This window comes from Coturnix japonica, chromosome 1 (assembly GCF_054131305.1).
Source record: "Coturnix japonica strain WE chromosome 1, WE-NBRP24, whole genome shotgun sequence".
NCBI classification, from domain to species: domain Eukaryota; kingdom Metazoa; phylum Chordata; class Aves; order Galliformes; family Phasianidae; genus Coturnix; species Coturnix japonica.
The window spans coordinates 93,898,923-93,925,601 of NC_140663.1; the positions used below are offsets into that span (position 1 = coordinate 93,898,923).

General features: G+C 39.2%; 1 protein-coding gene across 2 annotated transcripts in view; it reads right to left on the reverse strand.

The window, feature by feature from the left end:
* The window catches only part of APP (amyloid beta precursor protein), a 185,768-nt gene that overhangs the window by 98,834 nt on the left and 60,255 nt on the right, over positions 1-26,679 (reverse strand). For both annotated transcript variants that reach the window (XM_015880839.3, XM_015880829.3), the window contains exon 3: positions 24,484-24,613. In XM_015880839.3, the coding sequence (XP_015736325.2) occupies positions 24,484-24,613 (130 nt within the window). The remainder of the gene's footprint in view (positions 1-24,483; positions 24,614-26,679) is intronic.

The following is a 26,679-nucleotide window of genomic DNA, read 5'->3' on the forward strand; positions in this document are numbered from 1 at the left end:
ACCAAAAAACTGTAGAACGCTTTTGAAAAGTTGATGTACTGAACAGACCCTGCATTGTGAAGCACATGACTCGGCTGGCATAAACGATCAGCTCCCCAGAGCAATTGTCTGCAGTGTCCAAAAAACTACAGTGGGTTTTAAATGAACAAACCACGATGTCCCAATGGCTGAACGGACACAATAATGAGTTAATGAATTGGAAAGAGATGACTTCAAGTTTGCTGTTCAGTACAGGGTCATCTCAGGGACCTGATGAAACAGTCCTTGAGGCTTACATTAACAAAGCCTGTTTTAAAAATAATCAACACCCCCTTGCACTGGGGGAAAACACAGTTCAGCAAATACATGCATATAGCTTTGCTAATCACCAGGATGTACTTTTCACACAAAGTTCCTTGTTCTACTTCAATGCTTTTGATCTCAGGTCTTTAAATTCGGTTGCTTAATTTACTAGGAAAAAAAGGATTTTATTACCTCTACCCTTGTGTGACACACTCTACTGCTTGCAAATTATTAACAGAAGTGCTTTCTGAAGGTATGTAGAATAAACTTGCAGAAATAATGAGTTGAAACGCTTTCTGCTAATCCAAAATACAAAATTTGCAGCTTCTGTTAATGGAGTATCTACTGCCAGAGGTGTCACACCTAAATAATGCACTAAAATGTGAATAAATGTGCAGCTTGCTTTTAGCTGTAGTCACGAAGTTGTGGGGGACAATCCTGCCCCACCCCCCACAATGATTCAGCTCATAAGTAATGGAGTACCTGAGCACTAAGAGAGCACATGGGTATCTGCTCACAGAGTATGTCTGCATTGCTATCACAGGGCAGTGCCTTTCGTAAATATCTGCAGTTACATGTTGTTGTTGTTGCCTGTTCAAGCACACAAAACATTCAGAGAGGTCTTTCTGAGTTAAGATATGCATAGGCATAAGAGTCCAAATACCAACACACCTGTTAACTTCTGCGTGAAACATTCCAATCACCTTAACACCCAGTATTATTGCCACAGCACTGTGAGCGCAGAGCTAGAAGGCAATTAATAGTGTACCTCATTACTCCAAAAAACTAGCCTATATAATTTCAGCAAAGTAACAAATACTAGTGTATCACAGAGCTGTGCATCTCAAAAATACAGAGGAAAGCTAAATATCAGAAGTTCTGTGCAATGCAGCCCAGGCTGCAATATTAATACCAAACCATGCCTGGCAGTATGTAATTAAAAAAGAAGAAAAAGAGACTTATTTAACACATACCAGTTTACTAAAAAACATGCATCTGCTTTAACAAATCAGATTCCTTGAAAATAAGGTAATCATATCTTCATGGTAACCTGAATTCGCATTCCAAGTGAGACTCCATTTTGAAGCCAGTTGCTGAAATCTCATGGAAATAAACAACCTAGAGGGGAACAAGCCCCCTTCGGTTCTCAGAAGAAACTGGGGAGGAAGGCAGTTGTTTGGCATAATATTCCTTCATTATACAGAATTATACACAACTTTGCAAATGAGTCTTTTGAGCTTTATCAATACATAAAAAGATCATGCTCTGGAAGCTTTTTAAATTCCATTTCTTACAACTATGTATGAAGTTGAAATGCAAAGCTTTGCATTTTTGCTCTAGGTGGGTTTGGGGGCTTTTTGGCTGTTTTAATAAATTCCTGTTCAAGTGGCAGTTTGACAGAGGGAATTCAGTTCAGTTGACAACTGAAACATTTATTTTGCTTGAGCCAGTCTACCAGAAACACAAGCCCACCAGGAAGTAGCACTCAAAATACATTTGGCTTGTGGACAGGCTTCTATCTGTACAACTTCGGTATTCATTTAACTTTCAGTGCTGCTGAGTCATTATGCCTTCGGGGACTGCTTGATTTTTTGAACAAGTAACCCACAGACTACTCAGAGGAAATAAACATGTGAAGAGTGCACAATTCTCTGCCTCCTGAGTGAGGGCCAATGTCAGTGAGCTCTAAAATAGCAGTTCTCCATAGGCAAAAGGACTGGCAAAATTTACCTTGAAGATGAACCCTAACCACAAAGGAGTGGTATTACTGCCACCACTGGTACTACTGCTGTAAGGCTTGCATTTAACCCTGTTTTCTGTATTTTTCTGTCTTTTTCAAGGTCTCCTGCATTTTGATTCTAGTCCTACATCTCTGGTCTGCTGAGGTAACTCTAATAATAAAACATGACGGCACAATTTGTCTCCTGATGAGTTCATAAATCACTAAATTCCCTCAAGTAATCCAAGAGGCAAGTAGAATAACCACTTGTTTTTCAGGAGACGTTTGCCTGTTATTGCAGGGAAGGTCTGAACAAAAGCAGCCTGCTCTGCCTTCTGAGTTTCTGGCCCTTCTGGAGAAAACAGCCCTGAAGGGTAATTCCAGGCTGAGATCAAGTTACCATGTTAAAGGCAAACAAACAAAACCACAAAAAACCCCTTGTGTTTACAATTCATTCAGCCAAAGGCAGAGAATATTCTGCTTGCTCTTCTGAAACTAAACTGCTTGTTCCCAACTCAAACCTAAGTCTTTAAACAGTTATATCTAAGTTGTATTCACTATGCTTAAGTGCTACACATCACAGAATCACACAGAATCACAGAATGACCCGGATTGGAAGGTACCTCAAGGATCATGTAGTTCCAACGCCCCTGCCTGGCAGGGCCACCAAACATACATATTTACTAGATCAGGTTGCCCAGGGCCCCGTCCAACCTGGTCCTGAACACCTCCAAGGACGGGGCATCCACAACCTCCCTGGGCAGCCTGTTCCAGGGCCTAACCACTCTCCTAGTGAAGAACTTCCCCCTAACTTCCAACCTAAATCTTCCCTCTTTCAACTTAAAACCATTTCCCTGTGTCCTGCTATTGTCAGCCCTTTCAAAGAGGCAAGCATCATTGCAAGACATCATGCAAACATCGGAAATCACAGCTTAATTTCATTTTACAAACATCAGTTCATCTCTTTCCCGATGCCCAATTTTCCATTACATTTGTAGCAGCCATCACACTGTCACTTCCCAGCGGACCCCAACAGAGTAGCAGTCGACACGTATCAAAGACAGCTTTGCAACACATTACAGATCACAGTCACAGATTATAATGAAACATTTTACTATTGAATAATTTTCATAGACAAGCATACTGCACTCTCTGAAAAATACTCCCGGAACAACAACAGTTTTTGCACTGCAAGACCTCACATTTTGGTGCAAAAATACATATTTCAACCGGCAAAGACTACAAAGTCTATCAGGACTCAACCTCTAATAACAGGATCCTAGCAAAGGCATCTGACCACAGTCTTTTAAATCTACCCTAGGAAGAAAAAGGCTCAGCAAGCGAGCACATTTACAAGAACATGACTGCCCTATCTGTTCAAATGGCAGATAATATGTCAGGGCAAAATAATTCAAAATGAAAATACCATATGCTGTGTGAGGCACGGTCAGCAGATCTTCCATCCACTGTATAAAACAGTTGGGATGTGAGGATCCATCCAACATCACACAAAAAGAGAGCAAAGATGAGAAAGGTAATGAAACCAAATCTGTGACGAAACCAAACGCCTGCTAGCAGATGGCTGGGATCTCAACCGAAAAATAAGTATGCTCAAATTATGTTCAGGGGAGTACTTTCAAAGAGAGCCTGTTCTAACTTTTGCATGAAAATATACTGCAAATGCTGGAGTTCCAGGACTCATGGATTCATTTTTAGTGCCATCAATGAGCACAAGGCCTTGCTGAAATGAATTACAAGATTGTCTGAGCACATGTTCTTGAGAACGTTGGGAGAAATGTGTCTTTTGCTATGATTTTCCATGGATCACACCTGGCAGCCACATGCCAGGACACTGGGCAGAAAGTGGTAGAGCCCTTCCCAGCCCATGGGCTCTGTGAAGCCCTGTTCTATAGATGGAACAGCTCGGCTTTCAGCATGTTTGTTCGCTCTTGTGCCTACAGTAAGTATGTCCCTTAGATTTACTCAGTCATGTAACTTCAGGTGTCGCTATTAAGGGTGATGCTTACATAGCAGAAAGCATCACATTTGAAGTCTTACTCACAGGACAGTTCACTTTAAAAATGCATTTTGTTTTTCAGGTAAATGATTCAGTAAGCACAGCTATCTGGAAACATAACGAACAAGTCCCAGTGTTGTCCAAGCTTTTGGACCTAGCACCCACAGGTGAAGAGGCAGATGCTGCTACGATAAAGCACTGCATTGCCCCACACCTAGGGGTGGCACTGGCCCTGCTTCATGCATGGCTTTCCTCTCACTCCAGAATGACCGTGTCCAGGCAGATTACAAAACTCCTTCAGTCTGCTTTAAAGGGCTTTAAACAGCACATGGTAAACAGAGGTTTCAGAGATTTCTCCAATTTCAAATTTCATTTTAAATGGAAGTGAAAGAGAAGCAGTGCTGAGATAGTAAGTAAAATCCCATCTGTAGTTACTTGAAAGGCAATATCTACCTAAGCTTTTATCTATGAATGACTACCAATACTAATATCAGCATTTGCACAATTTGTCCATTATGCTAAAAAAAGGTAAAAATTTCTGACTTTCTTAGATTAAAAACTAACTGGCCGTCTTAGCTGTACTTTATGTCTCAGTACTCTCAAAACCATACTGAAAAATCATGATAATGTGCTTTTCACAAGCACTTTGGTGGCACGCAATATATGACCATACTGGTGACAAAAGATCAAGGCAGAAGAAGACCCATTGTACTGAACAAAATGACATCTGAATACGGACACCAGCAAATGCACATCAGGTGCTAAACCTGGTTTTGTTTGACCATAATTTTTTGAAAGGCCAAATACCTTATGAAAACTTCTGGTGTCAAAGGGCTAAAACTTTTTAGGTACAACCTGGTAAAATGCATTTGTCCACATGAAATAATGAACCACGTAAGAGCTGCACCTCAAAGCAATTTGCGGTGTTTATTACGTCTTTGTTTTCATAAGGTTCTGTACAGAAGAAGGGTTATTCTCTTATCTTCTTCCTTCTTCCTCCATAACTCTTTGATCACTGACATAAATGGATTTTTCTGCTCACCCTGCTACTTTTTTTTTTTTATTTGCTTGAGTGCATTTTTTGATGAAATTGGCTTACTTTCCAGACAGAATGTAAGCATCATTCATATTTTATGCATTACGCCAATAACAGATACATTTGTTTACACATAAGAAAATTCAAATGCACATCATCACATGCTCCAGCATCACTACAGACAAGGCACACAAACATTTCTTCAAAGCCTACAGTACCTCTGTGGCTCATTGAAGCATTAAGCTCATTTACTGCTCTATTATTCCTTCCACAGCTCTCCCCCATCTTTGAGGAGAAGTCTTTCTGGGAACACAGCAACATGTCTGTTCTGTCCCTCTCTTGCACCCTAATGAAACATAACAGAACTGTGCCAGTGCCCACTAACCCAGCCTCATGGGTTAGGTCACATGTTGGGATGCCTTTTCCTAATGCCTACAGTCTAAATGGCCCACAAACTCAAAAACAAGCCACCAAACACCCTATCAGAACTTGTTATCCGTGCAACCAGCAGCAAAGGTCACTAACAAAAGGCCATCTGAAGGGTTTTCTCTTTGGTTTGCTTTCTCTAGGCACCAATTACTCAGAAGGGCAAATTTTCTTGCTTTGCATCACAAATCAAAACACAGCCTCTAACTTAGGACTTACTGAGAAATCATCCCAAAAAATGGATGCCCAGTCAAGAAAGTCAAGAAATTTCAGGACCAAGTTGCTCCTTTCCAGTTCCTCAATGCAGTGATCAGCATCTTTAAAGCTTCTGCCATAAATCAGAGAGTATTTGTTGCAAACATAGTCCTCTCCCCCGCAGTTCTGTAATGCTGCTCTGTTTCCTAGAAATACTTAGGGAACTGCAAAAATAACAAAAACTCTACAGATGTCAATCTGGAGAGCTCAGCTCCATCCTGTTTCAGTCAAAAAGCTCCTCTGTGATGCTACGCAAGCAAAGACCTTTTCACCTCCTCCCACAACACCCTTAATTGCTTCAGTTTCCCACCCCTCTGCTTTCTGCAGTCCCAACAGAATTTGTTTTCCCTGCTGCCTTCATAACAGGCAATTAGACCCACCTTTCTACTTTTCACTCAATTATCACAGTAGTATTGTTTGACAAATCTATAGTAGGACATGGGCAATTGCTCTGAAGGACTGGGGAACGCATTGTAGATTGAAGCCCAGCTGTTCAGACTGGAAAAAAGATTATAAGTGTAAGATACCACTTGTGGGTGGTTACCACATTTATTTATTTTTTAAAGGATTCCAAGTCCCATCCTGAGCTAACTGCAGTTTGTCTAGCTAAAACAGATCCTCTGCAGTGGTATAAAAATAGAATGCAAAGAAAAGCTGAAAGGTGCTGATAACTAAGGCAAATTAGAAAACACTCCTCGATTCTGAATGCTGTAGAGCAGAGAAAACAGTACTTCTCTAAAGGAACACAGAATAACCAAGAACTTACTGGAAATCTCTTCACCTACACAAAACAGTCAGCAGAATTCACAGAAGAAAAAAATAGCACTGAAAAACTTTAAGGGACAGAAGTGTGAAAGGTTTAATGAGATCATTTTGTGAAGATTTAGTAAGACTTATAAAAAGTCCCAAAGTAGAACCCAAGGAAAGTTTTGAAATATCCCGTACTACAACCGAGTTATCAAGAAACTGGAGGGTAAATAGGATAGTGGCACTTTCAAAGACAAAAACACTCCACAAGAAAGGACGCACATTCAGGCTGTTTACTCAACACTGTCTGGAATATGCAGTTGCATGCCTGCAGTTTGCAAAGCATCCTGCCTCCATGCAGTTTTTTACAGGAAATTTCTGTGAAAGAAAGACAGCAACATTATTACTCGCTGAGCACTGACCATCTCTGTCCAGAAAGGGAGTGCAGGGGATAAAAAAAAGAAGGTAAGAGTATCATCTACTCTATATCCCCAGAAGTTATTGTGGAAAAAAACAAGTAATCTGAAACATTTTCTTTTCAGTGTGGGGGAGGGAAGGCCTACACTAGGGGAAGAAAATAATAATACTAATAAAAAAAGATCTTCTATTACCAGAAAGATAAAGCGGAAGAGACTGCAAGAGTTTGGGATCACATCACAGAATCATATATTCACAGAACTGTTTGAGTTAGAATGGACATTTAAAGGTCATCTAGTCCAACTCCTCTGCAATGAACAGGGACACCTATAGCTCGATTAGGTGCTCAGAGCCCCATCCAGCCTGACCTTGAGTGTTTCCAGGGGCAGGGCATCCACCAGCTCTCTGGGCAACCTCTTCCACAGCCTCGTCACTTTTATTCTAAAACACTTTTTTCTTATATCCTTTAAAGGGGCACTTTTCTAGACCCTATTACTTAGGGTTTTAGAAACAACACTGTCAGGAATTGCTCACCCAGGAAGGCTGAAAAGGAGGAAACAGGATCACTGCCCTGGGCCTCATCATACATGTTAGCAAAGGATCATCTATCACTTGACGGACTTGTTTCATGAAGGGTGGAGAAAGGTTGCTGGTACATAGACTAAACACTCTCCACACCAGAATCATTCATCCGATCTTGAGACATTAATAACAGGGAAAAGATAATCAAGAATAATCTCAGTTGTTTTCAGGATTGTTTGTTGTTGTAGTAGTTGTTGTGGTTTTGCTTTTTTTTGTTTACTAAGTTGACCTTCATGGAGTTGGGTTTTTTTGGTTCTAGACCCACAATTTTAATTCCCTCGTGCCTTCTGGCAGCTCTGATGAGCTCCTTTAGAATTCTCTTATCACCACAAGGTGGGACATTCAGTAACAAGAGCATGGTGTAGGTTAAGCACCAAGCAAATAACAAAAAAACCTGTAGAGGGAGAAGCTGTAGCAGCAAGCTTGCACAGGCAGCTCTCAGGGCCTCATCATGGGCCCCTGGTACCTACAGTGGGAAACAAAGCAGTAAATCTGTACTAAACATCACCAGGCCACACAGCTGGCTCTCCAGCAATGAGACCCCAAACCCTTTCCATACTCTGCATCAGTGAGAAGAGCTGGAGTGCCACATGCTAGGGTGAAGCACTTGGCAATAGCAACTTGATAAGAAAGATAAGGAAAAGCTGAGGAGGTGCAATCTCTTTACGATCAACATGTACTGTTCTCAAACGCTTGTTTACAGCAGGCATTTAGTCTCTGGTGTGGGACCTCCTCCTCTTGCACCACAGCGGGGTTTCCCATCTGCACTGATGTCTGCTAACAGCCAGTCAGCACCAGTTAAGACAAAAAATAAAGAGAATTTGCCCTTGTTTTCAATCGCTAAACAGTCTATGCAGTGTAGTCCTGTTTGACTCCCAGGCTTATTCAAGACAACACTCACTCTTCTTCATATTCAGCAGGATTATAACAAAGTCAGTTTACAAAAACATCAAAAAGAACAAAAGCTAGCAGCTTTTAAAGCATCCTCTGAGAAATGGCTATAAAAACTGCCTGATTTAATTAATAAAAATAATCAATACAGCAGGATCAGTTTTAATGATCTTTCTCACATGCAAGCGTATGTACCAAATAAAACTTAATTGCATTTCTCAAAAGTGGATGCACTCCAAATCTTAAGAAATCATCTTTGTGAACCTTATTTTTCCCCCAGCTGCCCTCGGGTTTTTCCAAGCAATAGTATGGCTGAATTTCAAAAAAGATTATGCTTTATGAATGTTACTGAATACATGAATTTTAACACTGTAGCCATTAACACCATATTCTGCTGCTACTGAGACGCACGACAAGTCTAAAAGCACTTGTTACCATTTCTGCTCCTGCTCTCACAGCAGGCAGCAGACATATTTTGCAGCAAGATCTGTAAGCGCAAATCTCCGAGCAGTTCAACATTTTGAGCCTCCCTTCTGGTTGAAGTGACACCGTGCTTGATTATGTAACAGCTACTTGAAAAATGGGCTCTGAATTGGAAACAGCATACAGTAAGAGGTAGTTAGATTAATTAGTTTACTAATATATTACTTAGTCATTACTTAGTGATTTGCTGAAGACACCGATCAAATGGTTAGACAGCACAAAGACAGGACACTTCGAAACAATTCACCACTGCTGGGACCAGTATGCCCAAAATGCTTGGCTTTATTACATGATGAGATGTTTCTCATGGGCAACCTTTAGTAATTTGGGTAAAGCAACTGCTATTAGCAGCAAAGCTAGAGAAAACTCCACCAGTCACTGATGTCTAGAAAAGATAATGACCATAAACATAGCTGGAAATAATTCAAGTGTATTCAATAATACATACTGCCTTAAGGTTTGGTCATCAAAGGTCGTTTCAAGCACTAGTATTCCAATGACAAAACAGACCTCAAATAAGAATATATTTCCTGAAGTAACACTTTGGTTTTGCTTCTGTTTTCCCTCCTAAACACCTTCATATTACATGTTTCATTACAGAACTCAGATTCTTTTTACTCCAGCAGTAATTTAAGTCATGCTTTTTGCACTCTCTTGCAAAGAAGAGAAACCACTATAACATCACGTCAGACTGCAATTATTTCTGTAATATCTTCTTGTGCTAAGGATCTGACGAGTGAATAAATAACTGAATACACAGCAGTTGAAGACCAACTTAGCAGAAATACTTTGCTGATTATTAGCAGACTAAGCAACCAGTTACCATAACCACAGATCCCTGACTATTCTTTTTGCTGAGATGAAACTTATATTCGAACTGCCATTGCCTGTTGTTGAAAAACTTCACCGTGTTATAAGTGCCCTGGGAAAATAGGAAACCACCTTTGGGCTTTGCAAAGTTTACAGATAAGCACAGTAGCGACTACCCACCAAAATGTGTTTTTACACTCTACAGCAAAACCTTTGCACGTCTTGCAGTAAGGGTGGCAGAGTGGTATGGCATCTACGATGTACAAAATAGCTGGGATGAAACAGTCTGGGACAAAAAAAAGAGCCAATTCAAGGACATTAAAGATAAGCAGATGGGTAGACTAAATGCAACATTACATTTTGCATCCAGTGATCACAGCTTTTTATTTATAAAACAATAATTACAAGAAAAGGACAACTGATGAACATTGCCATTACTTCATGCAAGCAAGGGCATTTCTGAATGGACAGTAATCCGTGCTTTTGAGCGTTACAGAAATACAACAGAAAAACTTCTAGAAACTTCTCTACACTTCATACGTTGGTTCTCTAGGGAATGTATTCACGGTCAGAAACTTTGAATCATAAACCCGATTCTGAAACAAGGGTCAAAGCACAAATTGGCTGACATATCTTTCATAGATTATGATCCAGAGAATTAGAGGCTAGCTGTTTTCAATTGAGTCTCAGGGAAACTCATGGAGCATGTACTCCTCAATGTCATTTCTGGGCACTGGGAGATGATGATGATAACTTGCAACAGCCAAAAAAGATTTAACAAACGTAAATCATGATGGATCAACCTGACTTGCCTCCCAGGATGAAATGACAAGATCAGTGAGTAAGAAAAAAAATGCAGTAGATGCCTGTTTTATTTTTAGCATAGATTTCAATACCACCTCCCTCTTCTGGCAACATTTTGGTATCCAAGTTGGGATGTTATGATTAGAGAGGATGGGCTACCAGTTGAGTGAAGAACAGACTGTTGTGTCAAGCTCAACAAATAGTGGCTCATGGCTGCTTTCTCTTATACAAATAAGTCATTGTGGATAGAAATCAAGACAGGATTAGCACGGAAGATCATCTTCCATTAAGATCTGAATCCTTACCCGAAGGACTACCATAAACTGTAAATTGCATGCAGATACTGAGGGCAATATGGTAAAACAGCATTTGTTATTTGCACAGACTTTAGGCTCAGAAACACTGCCTAGTGCCTAAGCCTAGTCCACAGTATCAGAACACTGACTGTTTTATTCAAATGTCTTTTATCACACTGATCAAAAATTTGAGAGAGTAAATGGAGTAAATGGATTTTAGAGTAAGATGAACAACCAGAATGAAGACAATAAACTGAACAAGAACAGTAAATGTATCATATTATAGACCTACAGCAAGGGTGACCAAATTAGATCAAGACGAACCACCGGGATGGAACATTTTGTAATGCAACTGAAAAGGTTAATAAAAGCTTATAAATTCAACTCTCTGCAGATTCCTCTCCAAGTCAAGTGTCTTGCATCAACACTGAAAAAAAAGGTTTAAAGGAAACGAATCTGTCTGATGTAAGACACCACAAGAGTGACATTAATGAAATCAAAAGCTGAATATTTTATATCTTGATGCACGTTTGACAGAAAAAGGCATAACACTGAACAAAAACACTTCTTACAAGTTCCCACAAAAAGGGAACCGTAAGCTTGTCAAATCGCTTCATTTGTGGAACTCAGAAGAACCCTTACTCTATTTGGATGTAATTACACATGACACCAGAAAGGGGACACCTTTGAAGGTAATCAGAACCAGGAATGATGATTTTGAAAGCCACAGAAGTGCAAAAGATATTCACTGTGCTCAAGCACCTCTTATACCTCTTATGCACAGTTATTCTCCAAAAATTGGAACCTGCTACATCAGAAAAAAGGGTACAGTGAACTGACATCCCAATTCAGCAAAACAAGCACTTTGACTCTCAGTTGGGAAAACTCATTTTCTGAAGCACTGCTTTAAAGCAACTCCAATGAGTTCTTCAACAGGTTTTTGCCCAAAGGTGCTTTTTTACCCCATTTAATCTCCACCTCTTCTAATCATGCGATAAATACTATCTTGAAGAAATAATGGCAAATGTGAGGGGAGGGGAAGAAGGAAAAAAAAGGAAGGGAAAAAAAAAAGAATTAAAAACAGAAGGCAGCTGCTGCAAGCATCAGTGTTCCAAGAATCATCTATTGGTAAGTGACTTCCAAGAGGACTGCCTGGGCATGTGTTAGTCAGCATTACCTGGTGTGGTGTACAGACCAAGACAACACTGCAAAGACACTGCTCACACTCTTCCATGTTGACAACTGTAGAATTTTGGGGCAATAAGAATCCTCAGAGAACTTGAAGTCTCTGTGATGGGGAGAGGAGGCTTCTCAAAGCATTTGTGAGGCTCGAAAAGGCATTCTCCCTCTTCTCCAATTCCCTTATCTCAATTAGGAGGCCTCAGCAGAGCTTATACTATTTTAGAATACATTTTTCTTAAGAACTTTATCTCTGATAATGTGAATAAAAATGCTCTAAATTGATTCTGTTGTAACAGACCAGATAACAGGAACTACATTCAGCCAACTGTTCATACATAATAAAAACGGCATTAGAGTTTAAGTTAAAATTACATATTGCATTTTTACTAGAACTTTAAAGCTACTTTCGAAACACCTTGACACAGGTGACACTTTGTACATTATGAGGGCAGTTACATAAACGAAAATTGAAATAAAACTTTCGAACTGCCTATAATTTTACTGAGCTTAACAAAAAGGAGAGGTATAAGAGATTTCAGTATCACTCCTTTATAATATGCCGAATCAACTTGAGAGATATTTGTTAGCTAATAAATGGGAACAAGTGAAGCACTAAAAAGGTCTGGGCGGGTTACAGAAAAACCATTAGATTAGGATACAGTCAGGCTTTAATCTAAATATCTCATTTTCTACACTAGCAGAACAAAATAGAAAAGAAAAAAAAAATCAGATCAGAATGTTTTTGACTTAAGAAACAGAGCAAAAGGCCAGGAGGAGGGGAGATCCACACTAAAATGAAGTCTGATCCAACTCTCCCCCAGCCTGAAGTAGGAAAAAAAACTATGAAAGATTTATCAGTTCACTTCAGTGCTCTTCAGCAGCAATATGGCAGCGATATACATGCTACATCTTCTATTTTCCAAGTTCACTCAATATTTAAAAATATAAAATACACACTAATTAACAAAAAATACTCTGAGTAGCTAAATGAGAAGCACAGGAATTTATATTTTCAAAAAACAGCAAATAATGTAACGTAGTTTCAGATTCACTTAGGCCAACCCATGTTAATGTTTCTCTCAATAAGGCAGGCCTCCTGCCCTCCCCTTCCCCAGCCTGCCCTCACAGTATTAATCACACCTGTGATCATACTACCAGCAAGATCAGGGACTTGAGTTTTTAAATACCTTCTACTGAAAGGCAACTTGGGGATCATTTAGATAATTAGTCTGGCTCATATTTCAAGCTGTTTGGCTGCCATTCTTGGGCTAACTGGGATAAGCTTCAAGAGGGAAGCCAGAGGACCGGCAGTAGAAGGACCAATCTACATCCATCAAACTGTGAATTCTCGCTCCCATCTCTGCTCTAGCAAAGTGTTCTGAGATGGCTGCTGGCACCCCTCTGGTACTGCAGACACTGTAAAATGGAAACCCTGCCCCCAAATCCTTCATTTCTTCCCAGACTAAAGTAAAAATGCATGATTCAATTCAAACTTGGTCAAGTTATGAAACAGATGTAATAAAAATTTCCTGGCATTCAGGGAGCAGAGTTTGAGGTTGACTGCAAAACTTAGCAGGGATTTCACTCAAAGAAGAAAGTCCTCCTGAAGTCTGTTCTTACAAAAAGATTACATTTTACAAATACCACCACAGTATGGCTGATCTTAAATATTCAGTAATCTTATAACAGATTAAGAACACACAAGAGGGTAAAGGATAGCTTGGGAAAATAATAGATACTCAGAAAAGTGTGTCCTAGACTTAACTATAACACATGATATATAAACCAATTAAATGAAGAACAGCAAATGGGAAAGCTAAAATGAAAACCAGGATCCTTGGGATCCTTCAAGCCATTCAGGATCAATCTTCCTAAGAAGTAGACTTTGCTTATGTATTCACCAGAGCACCTTCTGCTGAAAGAAGTAGAAGCTGGTATAACTACAGAGCCAAAATTAATTTGTTACCAAAATTAACTTCAATATCAAGTAGTTAGGATTCAATTTTCTGACCTAGCTGCAATGATCTAAGAAAAAAGTAGGATAATTTAAACATTTTACCCATCAAGAAGTTTCCAACAAAGCCAACGAGAGTAAAAGATCAAAGATCTTAATGTAGAAAGTAAATAATTTCCAATAATCATGATCCTCATTCATTATCCCTAGCACAGATTTTTGCAGCCTTTCAGTATGTCAAATTGAACAATTAGGAAGCATTTTTAATTGCCAAGTTAGAATCACAGAATGGTTTGAGTTGGAAGAGATCTTTAAGATTATGTAGTTCCAACCCTCAGACCACATCCCACCAGACCAGGTTGTTCAAAGCCCCACCCAGCCTGGAGGTTAAATACATCAGCTTAAGTACAGAACTAAACTATGACTCTTCCCCCCTCACCACCCCCCCCCCCAAAAAAAAAAAAAAAGGTAAGTACATTTAAAAAAAAAAAAAATCTTGGGTGGAAAAAAAAAAGCAAAATAAAACTTAACAGCAGGTTAAGAGCAGAAGCTAGGACTTCTCTATTTTAAAGATATTCATACATTCTACTAAAATCAAAGTACTTCGTATTAGCCTTGGGTTCACATACTCAACTGGAATTCAAGTCCCTTTCATGTTGCCATAGTGATCACCATGAAAAGTTTCCATTTGATTCTGAAAAATCCTATTACTGATCAACCTGGAGGTCGGCAGCAAAGGTCAAAAAATCTAAATAAAGTTTAGATTCACAGCAAAAGCAAAATGGGGAACTACTCATATTGATGGAAACACTTAGAAGGAAATAGCATACTGTAATCACTGAATCAGTAGCAATTCCTCGAGCTAATTAAGTATTAAAACTACTTGCTTTTGTTATCATATAGGCTGCTGGTATTACTGAGAATTATGCTGGTATAATCTATGCATAAATAGATGGAGTTTAGGAAGTTTAGGACCACGCTGGTCATTGTTACAGCCAGATTCCACATTCCATCACTTTTTGCCTACAATGGGAATGTTTTTTCTCCATTAATCCAAGGAAGGCATAAAGATGGACAATAAAACCAAAGAAAGTCTCCTCATGGAGTGTAATTATATAAAACCACCTAATTGGCGGCTGCATAGCCTCTAGAGGCCAACGTGGTAGCTCCCTGGACCATCCAGTTCTTCTGCCTCAATAAAGACAGCAAGAAAGAAGGAGTTTCTAACTCAGCATAATGTATCCTGGGTCTGCTGGAAGGTGACTGGAGACCTGCTATAGGGTTTCAAGGCACAGCAGCAAACAGTGAAAACAAAGGAGATGCTATTTGTATCAAGGGAAATCTTAGTGAGGACTGAGCCTTTTAGTTCCTGTCAGCCATTCACCTGTAAACAAGTTCAGTAAGCATGAACACCTCACATAGACTCAAAAAGTTTCCTTAAAAGAAGATACTACTGTCCAGCTTCTTTTGGAAGATGGGCAAGATGGAGGGCTGCTCAACTCTTAATGGACAAAACTTGTATTCAAATTTGAAAAGTTTCAAAAGAAACAAAATTTCATGTTTTCCATTACAGATATTTCCTACATGGAAATAACAAGCTACATTTGAATACAAAATGTCTCCTGTCACAGTATCTTATTTTTTTATCACTGACTATTAGTACAAATTTTCATGTGAAACAGTAAAGAACCGAAGGCGAATTCTTGCTCACATGATGAAGATGCCTTCGACTGCAGCTAAGAGACTAGAAGTGTTGAAGTATGTTTGACCTTCAAATGTCAGCATGTTCATCTTGCAAAGATTTTGGATATTTACACAACCGTGAAGTGCTGTAACACTTTCCCTAGGGACGCAGTCAAACAGCAACAAGCCCAGTGGGAAAACGGCTTGTGATGTCCCAGCACAACTTCCCTGCCGCCTCTGAATCCCAGCAGGCCACTCCATAGGGACACAGTTGGGTATGAACTTGGCTAATACAACATCTCCCCTTGTCCTGAGGCTCTCAGCAATGTGATATAATGAATTAATGTGTGGTAGGCTTGAGTGACTTCCAGCACTCAGTGCACAGCTTCATAATGCTGCCATGCCTCTCCCTGTCAATGATGGAAGACTTACCCTTTCACAGCAGATAAATGCCAAGATGCCGTGATGTCACATCTAGATTTATCAGTCCTTTTTGCCTGAAGGGCAACGTGTCCTTTATGAGAAATACCTCACTGAAAATTAACCAAGTTCTTTCCAGCACTTAAAGTCATCTTGCTAATTATTTCTAAGGTTACAGATGAACTCCTAGAAACAAACCTTCACCAAACAAAAAACAAATACTGTAGGTCATAGTATATAGTTTTTTGTGGTGTTACAATTAAATTACAAACTAGTTTACTATGTTCTTCAAGCAATCTACACTTTTCAAAAAATCTAATTCTGATTTCTTGGTGCTAGTATTGTGATAAAAAAAAATACCATGTCTAGAAATCACTTCAGAACTTAAATTCAAAGCAACAGAAATTAAACAGAAAGACAACTCTAAGTTATATGTGCACAGCGATATTGCTGGAAGCAATGGAAAACAAGGAAATGACCGTGACATGCAACTCAAGTACGGTAACAAAAGTGCTTGTTGAAAGGCTTCTCATTCTCCAAGGATAGCTCCAGTATTCTCCTGGAGACTCTGACAGCCCATGGCTTGGACAGGTACACTCTCTGCTGGATAAAGAACTGGCTGGAGGTCCAGGCCCAGAGTGGTGGAGAATGGAGTTAAATCCAGCTGGTGACCGGTCATGAGTAGTGTTTCTCAGGAGTCAGTAAGCCCAGATAAACCCACAACTGACACAGTAGCACAGTTATATTATATGATTTAGTCCCAACTCCTTTCCTAATAATCCCTAACACTACGTTGTTGGGCTTTTATTACACTAAAGAACCAATGTTTTCAGAGAGTTATTAATACTTGAAGTCTCATTCTAGAGTGGTTAGGGGCTACTCAAAATATCACCATATCTTCTAAGATAAGATTAATCTATTTTGTGCTTCTATTTTGTACATCGCCTTTATTGCACTGATTTTCTCCTGCCACTCTAACACTAGTGAATCAATATCAGAGAACCACCTGAAATTCTTCATAGTTTGCCTTTATTAATTATACCCTAAATAGCTTTGTGACATTAGCAGATGGGTCACCACATAATTTACCACCTTTTCAAAATCACTCACAAACATCACAAGCAGATGATCTGATCTGCTTTTGACCTTTTTCCACCTTGAGGACAGACCATTAATTCCTAACTTTTTTTCTTCCTTATTTAGCCATATAATAGTTTTCCCTTCTATTCCATGGTAGATTAATTTCTTTAATAGCTTTTGGTAATGGACCTTGTTAAATTTCTTTTGAAAAACCAAAGTAGACACACTATCTATTGGCCTATCTACTCCTTCAAATAAATGGAAGTGCCTCTTCCTCAATCTCATACTTAGTGGCAAGCCAATATTCCAAGGTGTCTTTGTCCCTCCTCTCCTCAATAGAGTAATGAAATCCATTTTTTAAGATCTTCCTTAGAAGGTTTTAGAAATATCCAGTGATTCCCATCACTAACCCCTCCTTTGCAGTTATTAACTGCATCAGATCTGCTAGCAACACTGAATCCCCCTGAGAACAGAACATATTTAGAAAGAGCAGAAATCTGTGGGAAGATGCTCCATATGTAAATCAATTTAATGACACGTGACAGGATGTACACTTCCTTTCTCTCCCCCTCCCTATCTTTCCTTCCTGAAGGACCAGGCAAACAGCACATATTAATTAAGAGAATTCTCCCATGGCAAAATTAAGTACTTTATGTTGGAAGAAACATCCAAAGAAGGATGAATCATCTCTGGCAGCACAAAGATCCTCAGACATTAAGTTCCCATTTTGAAGCTGGGTGTGTACAGGGTACAAGGCATGAAACTTACACAGTGGCTTCACACATTGTTCATAGGTTGCAGATGTGTGAATGCACACTTAAAAATCAAACACGAATCATTGCATTTAAGCTTAGAAATATGTACACACTGTTACAAGACTCTCATAATTTGGAGCCAAATGGTCACTGATGATTTTAATTTTGAAGCATCATCCAACTCTTCTACAGCATTACACCTATAAAACAGGGCTGACAGTCCTTACCTCATGACTTCTAGGAAACTAAAATTGTCTCCAAGGTGCACAGGTAAGATTAGAGAAACTTCAGAGAAGTAACTGATTTTTGTCTTTAGGCCGGGTTTGAACAGCAAGCAAGGGAGAAGGCCAAGTGATGCACTGAGCAGGAGGCAGAAACAAAATACCACACAGTAAATCAGGATTACAGCGGTGGCTGAGCATTAGTACAGTCCCAGACTGCCCAGCATACGATCATTGAGGCCACCTTAGCTTTCCCATTTTTGAGCTCTTAACATTTTAACCATAAGCAATACTCTCAGAAATACCTTCTCAGAAATACCTTTGTGGTAAGCTGACTTTACATAACGCACTGAGGATAAAGCAGGAATGTCTAACATTCACACAGCCCAGACAGAGGCAGAAGAGACAGAAACTCGATCCAGCTAGGATTGGTCATTTAAGAAGAAAACATAATTTACCTTTCCAAGCTCTTACATATTTCAAAACAGCCTGGGCTTTTCTTTCTTTTTTTTTTTTTTTTTTTTTTAAACTACAATTTTTACTGCCTTCTTTAATAGGTGGCTATTAACAAGACCTCTGTAAATCACTGATTGCTTCCTGTGAGCTGCTCTTCAGGTGTATACACTGCCTGCTCTGGTTTCCCTATCGCATTTTCAAGTGACAAATCAAGTATTTGTTTACATTTATTTAAAAGGATGGTGTTGCTGTTGCTTCAGGAGTAGATTTGTAGATGTTATGTTCAAAACATTTAAAAAAGGTTTTCTGTTTTGACTTATTCCACAAATCCACTTCTCATTAAAATGTACTCCAGTCACTAAGGAGGTAAAACCTGTGTATACCCTAAAAATGCACAGAACTCAGACTTACTCCTGGTCTAACACTACACAAAAAAAAAAAAAGATACTTCACATTTAATTATAAGTAAAAGTGCTTTCTGGTCTCTGCCAGCAGGTTAATTTTGCTTCATCACTTTAGCGTTTCATCAGCTCCAGCTCAAACTTGGCTAAAAAGCAGCTGAATCAACGCTTGGCACAGCACAGAGGCTGTGACTGGCTGAGGAAGGTCTCACTTGCCTGATGAGAGACTGCATTCAGGATTTCTCTGCCCGCTCCCCATCCCTTCCTTTCATGAATGGTGTTTTGTCCCTGAAGCATGCCAGTACCACATTAGTGGTTTATACAGTCCTGCTCCATGAATAAAAAGCTTGGAAAGGAACTACAATAAACCAGGAGATGATGCAGCTGCTGAGAATCGCAATGAAAAGATAAACTTGTTGTCATTTGTGAAAATGATCAGTAAAGCCAGCTGATGCTTAGCAGCCACCTTCTCTACTACAGCAGCTGACCATAAAATTCAGGTCAATTGAGTTCAGGTATATATGGAAAACCATTTCTATTCAATAAAGCATGTCAGGCCATGCTCTTAATTACACCACAGCAGAGCAGGGCATTCAAGAAGACACTTGATGAATTGAGGCCCCATATTTTGCTGCAATTAGCTGAGCAGCAAAGGCATGGCAACAGGAGAAGATTCATTCTGCTGGCACAATGCCGAGGAGCTCCAGCATGCCAGCCAAGTGTGGCTTTGGGCCTGCACACAGCTTGGTGAGGGAGCCTGAGCTATAGCTGCACTGCAGCAGGAGAAGGCTGCACGCTGGCAGGTCTTGCTGCCCCTCAAAAAATGTGCCCAGCCTGCACAAGCAGGGCTCTCCTGCCCACCAGCATCATGCCAAAAGCACCACTGGCAAAAGGAGTATTGTCCACTACGGAGCAAAGAACAGAGATTACAGGATTTCTCTCAGCAGTGCTGCAACGCGTAGTTGTACCTCCCGTTGCACTACAGATTTCTCTGCCCATGGTCTCATTAAGCGATTCAGAATGTCAGTCTTCAAGATCTTCTCCCTCCCTTCAGCTACTGTTGTCAGAAAATCTAGATGTGAGGCAGTCACGTAGGCTGAAAGTAAGCACATCTTATATTTTAGGATAAGAGTGGAACACAAGGCTCGTCTGCACGACTCCCACGGCTGAATGAAGACTGAGGCAAGCTAGAGGTGAGACAGGGAAAAGGGCAATTAATGTCATTCTGCTGATTAGGTACTCCATGGAGAAGGCAGTTGGGAGCTCTTCCAAAGTGTCTGGAAAAGCAGCTTGCCATCACAGCTGGAAATAGGTGATCTACGCAGTGGGCTGAGAGAAAAGAATAGCCAGTACCGCCAGGCAGCAGTGGAAAACAGGCGTTTCTCATGCTTTAATGAAGAAATCCCATTGTTAAAATCACTAGTGAAGTACCACACGGACCAGAACAAGTTGCACAATTAACTACATACATATTTACTTCAATTATTTATTTCAGGCATAGACCTAGTGCTGACTGATATAATTGGCTAGGCATGTGCATCAAATCCTGCGTATGCCTTTTTGTCTGATGTCAACAAGTGGTTAACTTTACAAGCTGCTAGAGTAATAAAGCACAACAGGTAATAAATATTTTCAAAGTTGCTTTTGTTAAAACCAAAACCAGAAGTCAGCATTTCACTACATGACCAAACAGCAAAATATACTGCTTGTATCACCTGATCCATTTGTTTATGACTCGCAAGTAATCGAAGTTTGATTGAGAGAGACTACATACATATACATCTGGATCCTTCAAGAGATGCCTGAACATATGGGGCTTAACTGCATACCTTAAAGGGACAACAGAACAGTCACACGTGAACACACAAAGCATTTTACACTGCACAGTTAATCAAGGTCCTGGTAATTCCCCTTCACCCCACGTTACTGGTGGGTATCCACAAACACCTATGTAATTTAGCTTCTCCTTTCTTCCCAAAGCTATGGTGCAAATAATGAGCAGCTAGGCTAGGGCATATTTCACCAATAGTTAATGAAATGCCATCTATTCAGGAAAGCATAGCCATACATTTATCCAAGGTTTGAAAAGAATGGCACCACTGGGACAAGGATGACTGTTCCTGCAGCAAGCCTGGAAAATGGAGTGAATTACCTCATTTCACCGTCCATGTTACACAAATTCACCAGTTGTTTTTTCTCACTGGAGATGCGAAGAGAAAACAACCCAGAACTGCTCATTCTCTACTCTGCCCTAGTACATGAGTCCTGCCTTCCTGCTGCTTCTACTTTTAACGAGACCAGAATCATAGCCAGGATATCTTTCTAGAACAGCTTAAAAAACGGAGTGGTAATCATGGGCTTCTTGGCACCACTTGCTGCAACCCTGCAGCTTGTAGTTTTAAGAATATTGTCAAGCCCTGCACAACAGGGCAAAATCACATCTTGATAACAAATAGAAAAGATACTTCTTTTCTTCTTTGGTTCAGTTACAGCATTTGTGCTCATTGCAGAAGCACATGGTTCATTCAAATAAGAGGCTTTCATTTTGCCTTCTTTAATTACCACCTGTGTACTTTATCTGCATCCACTAAAGAAAAGGAAATATGAACCTTTGTAATCTAATAAATCTTATCTGTGTTACAAAAGTATATTGCTACAAACTGCTACACTACCACACAAGAGTCTTGAAAAGAAACGCTAATAGAGCAGTGAAGTGCCACAGAAATACATGTTCTACACACCTTACAAGACTGAGGATCAGAATGCAAACTGATAATGAAGATGCTTTGGCCTGAAAGTGGACATATTTCTGCCAGTCTTTTTTAACCATGTATGGAAAACAAATATCAAGATGGAAGAAATAAGAAACTGACTACAGCTTCTGAAGGTGATTTTCACACCAAGAGAGTATTTTTAATGCTAGAAAATGGTTATTGATAAAGAACTTTTGAATAGTTTTAATAAAGCTTACCATTAAATCTTGAGAGGAAAAAACAAAACAAGAAATCACACTTATGCAACTCTGCAATCAGTTGTCCACTGGCAAGCTTTCTTATGGCATTTTATTTCTTATTAGATAATTCTTGTCTACATCAAAGGTCTCCTTGCACTAAGATTACTGTAGAAAGGTTATCAACAGAGCCTTACTCCCAAAGTTGTCCACTACCAAATATATCAAAGGTAGCAAACATTCATATAAAGAGATGATAAACAAGATCAAACTTTAAACATATATATATTTACATATTATTTCAATATTATTATTTCAACGTTTTAAAACCTATATATATATATATATAGATTCAATACTGAAGAGGCATTATGTCAAGCAGCATAATACTCCCTCAAACTGCATAATTTAATCCTTTTAATTCTGTAATTAAAAAATTACACTTGGTTTTCCTTCCCCTTTGAGATTCATGCACTTCACGGGGCCTGTTCATCATATCATCAGCTTTACCACCACGAGGGCAACGAGCCAACAGGAAAGGACTTTCCCTCTAATGCACTTTTATTGCATGAAACACAGACCTGTTTTACCCCTTGTGGGACCACAGATAACAACCAGAGCATTGATGGAGAAATAACAGACGCTGGCAACCATTCCTCCAGCAGATATAGTAATGTGACCACTCTTCCCCTCCTACTCCCACAAACATCAGTCGCTGCTCAGGATTTTGTTTCTGTTAGTCAAAAGATGAAGAGTAGGATAGGAGAAGGATGTCAAACACCCATAAATGTAGGCAAACACGATTGCATAAACTTCAGTTACAAGGAAATCTGGTAAAAAATAGCATACATGTTTTTTAAAATGTAGAATAAAAGTTAAAGGGCAAAGTATTATTGGAAATGAGCTACTTGAATGCCTTTAAAATTCTTGCCCTTAGCAAGGAAAAACTAACTTGCTACTTAAGATTGCAGACATTTAACTCTTGATAAATTTTCATTTCAAAACAGCAGCTCAGGAAAAATACCTTAAAAGTCCGAGACCTGTTCCTTACACCCGGAGGCATCTGCTCATAATGCTGTTCATAAATTTATGAACTTCCTTCTAAATTACTAGGCTTCTTACTCCTATTCCATTTACCAAGAGACTGCTGGAGCTCCTTGCCCTTGCAGAAACTTCCCTGTAATTTCTAGATTAAATTTATTCATGGTCAATTTATATTCATTTGCTCTTGTGATGACATTGTCTTTTATCTTAAATTAAGTTGTAAGTTCTCCAGGGCTCTGTCCAAATTCACATCAATATGCAGAGTCCTCAGCATAATACTTCCCTGAAAATAATTCAGAGCTTTAGTTATGATTACAATACAATAAATAATGAAAGTTAGGTTTTGCACATCCTCTAGTATGTTCTTCCATTACTTCTGTAACATCCATCAATATATTATATTCTGTAATGTAATGTAATGTTCTGTGAATTCAAGTAGACTCGCATGAAATTGGATCAAATAGGTAATGATGAAGCCAGGTGAGATTGCAGTTCAGCCCCAGTTCTACGAAGCCAAATATCTTTCTCCAAAAGTTTACTTGCCCTACATGCTAATCCTTAACTTGACTATGGGCTACTAAAGGAAGCACAGCAACAAATGGGAAGACGATCTTTTAAACATTAACGTAAAAAATTTCGGTATAAGAGCGATTGACAAAACACATGCAAAGGTTTGGAAAACACTCAAAAAATGGCAGGTTCCTTCATACAATTGAATTTTTTGTTAAAAGGAAGGTCTATCCCTGCAAGAAAACATCTTGAATTTGGGTACTTCTTCAATGCTAATGCTTAGAATAGACTGCAGTAGCATCAACAACTATGTACTGTACACCACGGATCAAGAAACAAGTATGTCATACTTATAAAATCAAACATTAGATCTAGAAACTTTACTGAATAATAGTTTCCCACATATTACTTAGTACATATTTTTCACATCTGTTGCTTTGCCTTCTTAACAGTGGTGTGTTCATCTGTTACCTTGCAGTTCTGTTGTCATTAAGTTGGCACATTCACTCTCTCTGTATCAGGTACAGGGTGCCACTTGTCTTACCTAGCCCAGTAAATGAACAAGAATGCTAGATAGATTGCATATTTTCTTTCATTCATTATTCATTTCATGGAATAACTGGTATGAGATGCTTTCCATGCAGAGATTTTAACTGTCTCAGTATAGCAGGATAGAAAATCCAACTTTGAACTCTATTCAGCCAAATCTATCACATGATACAAACAACACTGGTAAAAGCAGCAAATTTAAATGGCTCATGGAACAATTTAAAGAGAAAGATGTGTTAGGAACATTAATGAAAACATCAAATAGGAGAAAAGGAGAGATGACAGTGATAAAGTTCTGGGGAGTAAGCAGAAGCCTGGTTTGCAGTCACTCATGAAAACAGAACCAGGAAGAACAAATAATTTTCTCTCTAATTAAGGTAGCTTCAAAGGACTTGACAAAAGACAAAACCCACTCCAGAAAATACAGCAATATAGAGATATAAAGAAATAGTTTTGTAGACTCTCACAAAGAGACAGAAACATCAAAAAGCAGGAAAAAGACCACCACTCACCCAAACATCTGTAGGGAACCACAATATGTGGGTGACCATTGCACTGCTTCCATCCTCTCTTGCACCAATTCTGGATTGTAACCGGCTGGTTGGCTTCAACAACATTGGTAATTTGCAATTCAGGGTAAACCTAACATTAAAAAGATAGAGAAGAAATTGAAAAATGTTATTGAAAATATGCACTCTGGGTCTCACAAAATGTAAAATGGATATCATAGCACCATACTCCATTTCCTAACCTCTTCCTCTTCTGCTGTATATTATATTTCATTTACTTCATAGTATGAGTATAGATACTTACCCGAAAAGTTGGTACACTAAAAAATATGCAGCTGCCAGTACAGAATACAATGATAGTAACAGCTGGCTGTCAAAATATAACTTGGCCACTTATACTTCCTTTAACTAAAGATTATCTCAACAAGTTTCTAAAATACCCTCTCCTTCAAAGTCCAAGATATCACCATCCTTGTAAAGTTTCATATGGAGATTAGGACCAACATATATCTAAAATTAATAGCATGCTCTTTATGTTTCTCAAAATTATTTTGATAAACACCATACTCTTCCCCACAACAGACTGCATAGTATTTACTTTGTTCAATCAGTTATTCATATTTACGTTTGCATTGCCAATATAAATGTCTCTCCAATTTTCTCTTAATATTGAGATCAAAATCCAGCCTGTTCTTATATCCTTCTCTACCCACAGCTGTACCACCAGCATAGTAGATGACTAATTTGTTGAGAAGCCACAACTTCGGTCAAACTACACATTTGTCATTTTTTCTCCCTCAGTCCTTTAAACACAGCCACTACTCTTCTAAAAATTATCTTTGTCACTATCACCTTCCCTGGTCTGTTCTGTTGACTTCTTGGACAAGTCTAAGACACTGAACTCATATAGAGGGTATCTACTACATGAGCTTTTCAGTTGTTAAGAAACACACTACCTCTCATTACACAGAGGACCATGAAGGATTTTTAGCATATGCAAACCGGATTCCTCAGTGGATCAAACCGAAACAGAAGATGTGCTCCAGAAGCACAACTGTCTTCTCCCCAGTCACTAATGGATGTTTAGTCTGCACAACAAGGATACAGCTAACTAAAAGCAAAGTCTATAAAGCGTGCCATTCGGCATGGATGTTCAGTCCCAGATACGCCACTCTGCACTCACAACTCGCAGTTGAAGAGAGTTGAGTTGAGATTGGGTGGGTTCTAGAAGCCCAAAGCCAATGCCTGGAAAATCACAATAAGGACTTCTACAGCCCTCTCTGAGAAAATAAATAAATAAATAAATAAAAGAAATAAAATAAAATAGAAAAAATAAAAATAAAATTAGTCGTACTCCCATGTGCAGTCCTTTATGGTAACCCAGCATGCTAGACCATCCAATTAAATGAAGCCCACAAAAGAAAACTGCAGGTTTAGTTGAAAGCATGCCTAAATTTGGAAGACTGTGGCTTAGTTCTTTTGTTTACTCTTCTGCAGGTGACCAGGGCTGATGCTCAGCATCTATTTTGCAAAAATAGTATTTTCACTATAATTGCAGGAAGCATCTCCAGAAGAATTTACTGCCCGCCCTGTGCTTCAAATACCAGGTTGTGAATGCAAACAGTAAGGTGCAAATCAAAATGAAAGCTACCCATCCTCTTCAATCTCCTTATCTTTGCCCTTTGTTTCCCTAGTTCTATCAGACAGGTCTGTGCATGCTCATGCTCTCAACTCTCCTAACAGCACTGTCAGAATGGATTAGGATTCCAACGCAGCAGGAAATTTCACACCTCAACTGCTGTGAAAATAGTACACTGTACGGCAACAAAGCTGCCTCAAGAGCTAATGAGGAGGATACAACAGAAAGCTTTACTTTTCTCTGGGCTCTGCCTTTATCAACACCATCACTCTACAGTCTTCCCAGTTCATACATCCCCAGAGATCGCACTGCATAATTAGAGTTTACAGGCACATACATTGAATGCTGGCACAAACCACACGCTTCATATAGCACATGGTGTCCCTGACACATTCTCGTGAGGGCCATTTTAACATTTCTCAGGGTTAAGTGTCACCCGTCACGTATGAAGGAAGTGAATCTCTTAAATAAAAAAAAATCAATAATTTTCAAAAGTGTTGGGCCAGAATGCAAAAAGAAATAAATAAATACAATAACATAAAATTAAGAAGATATTTGGT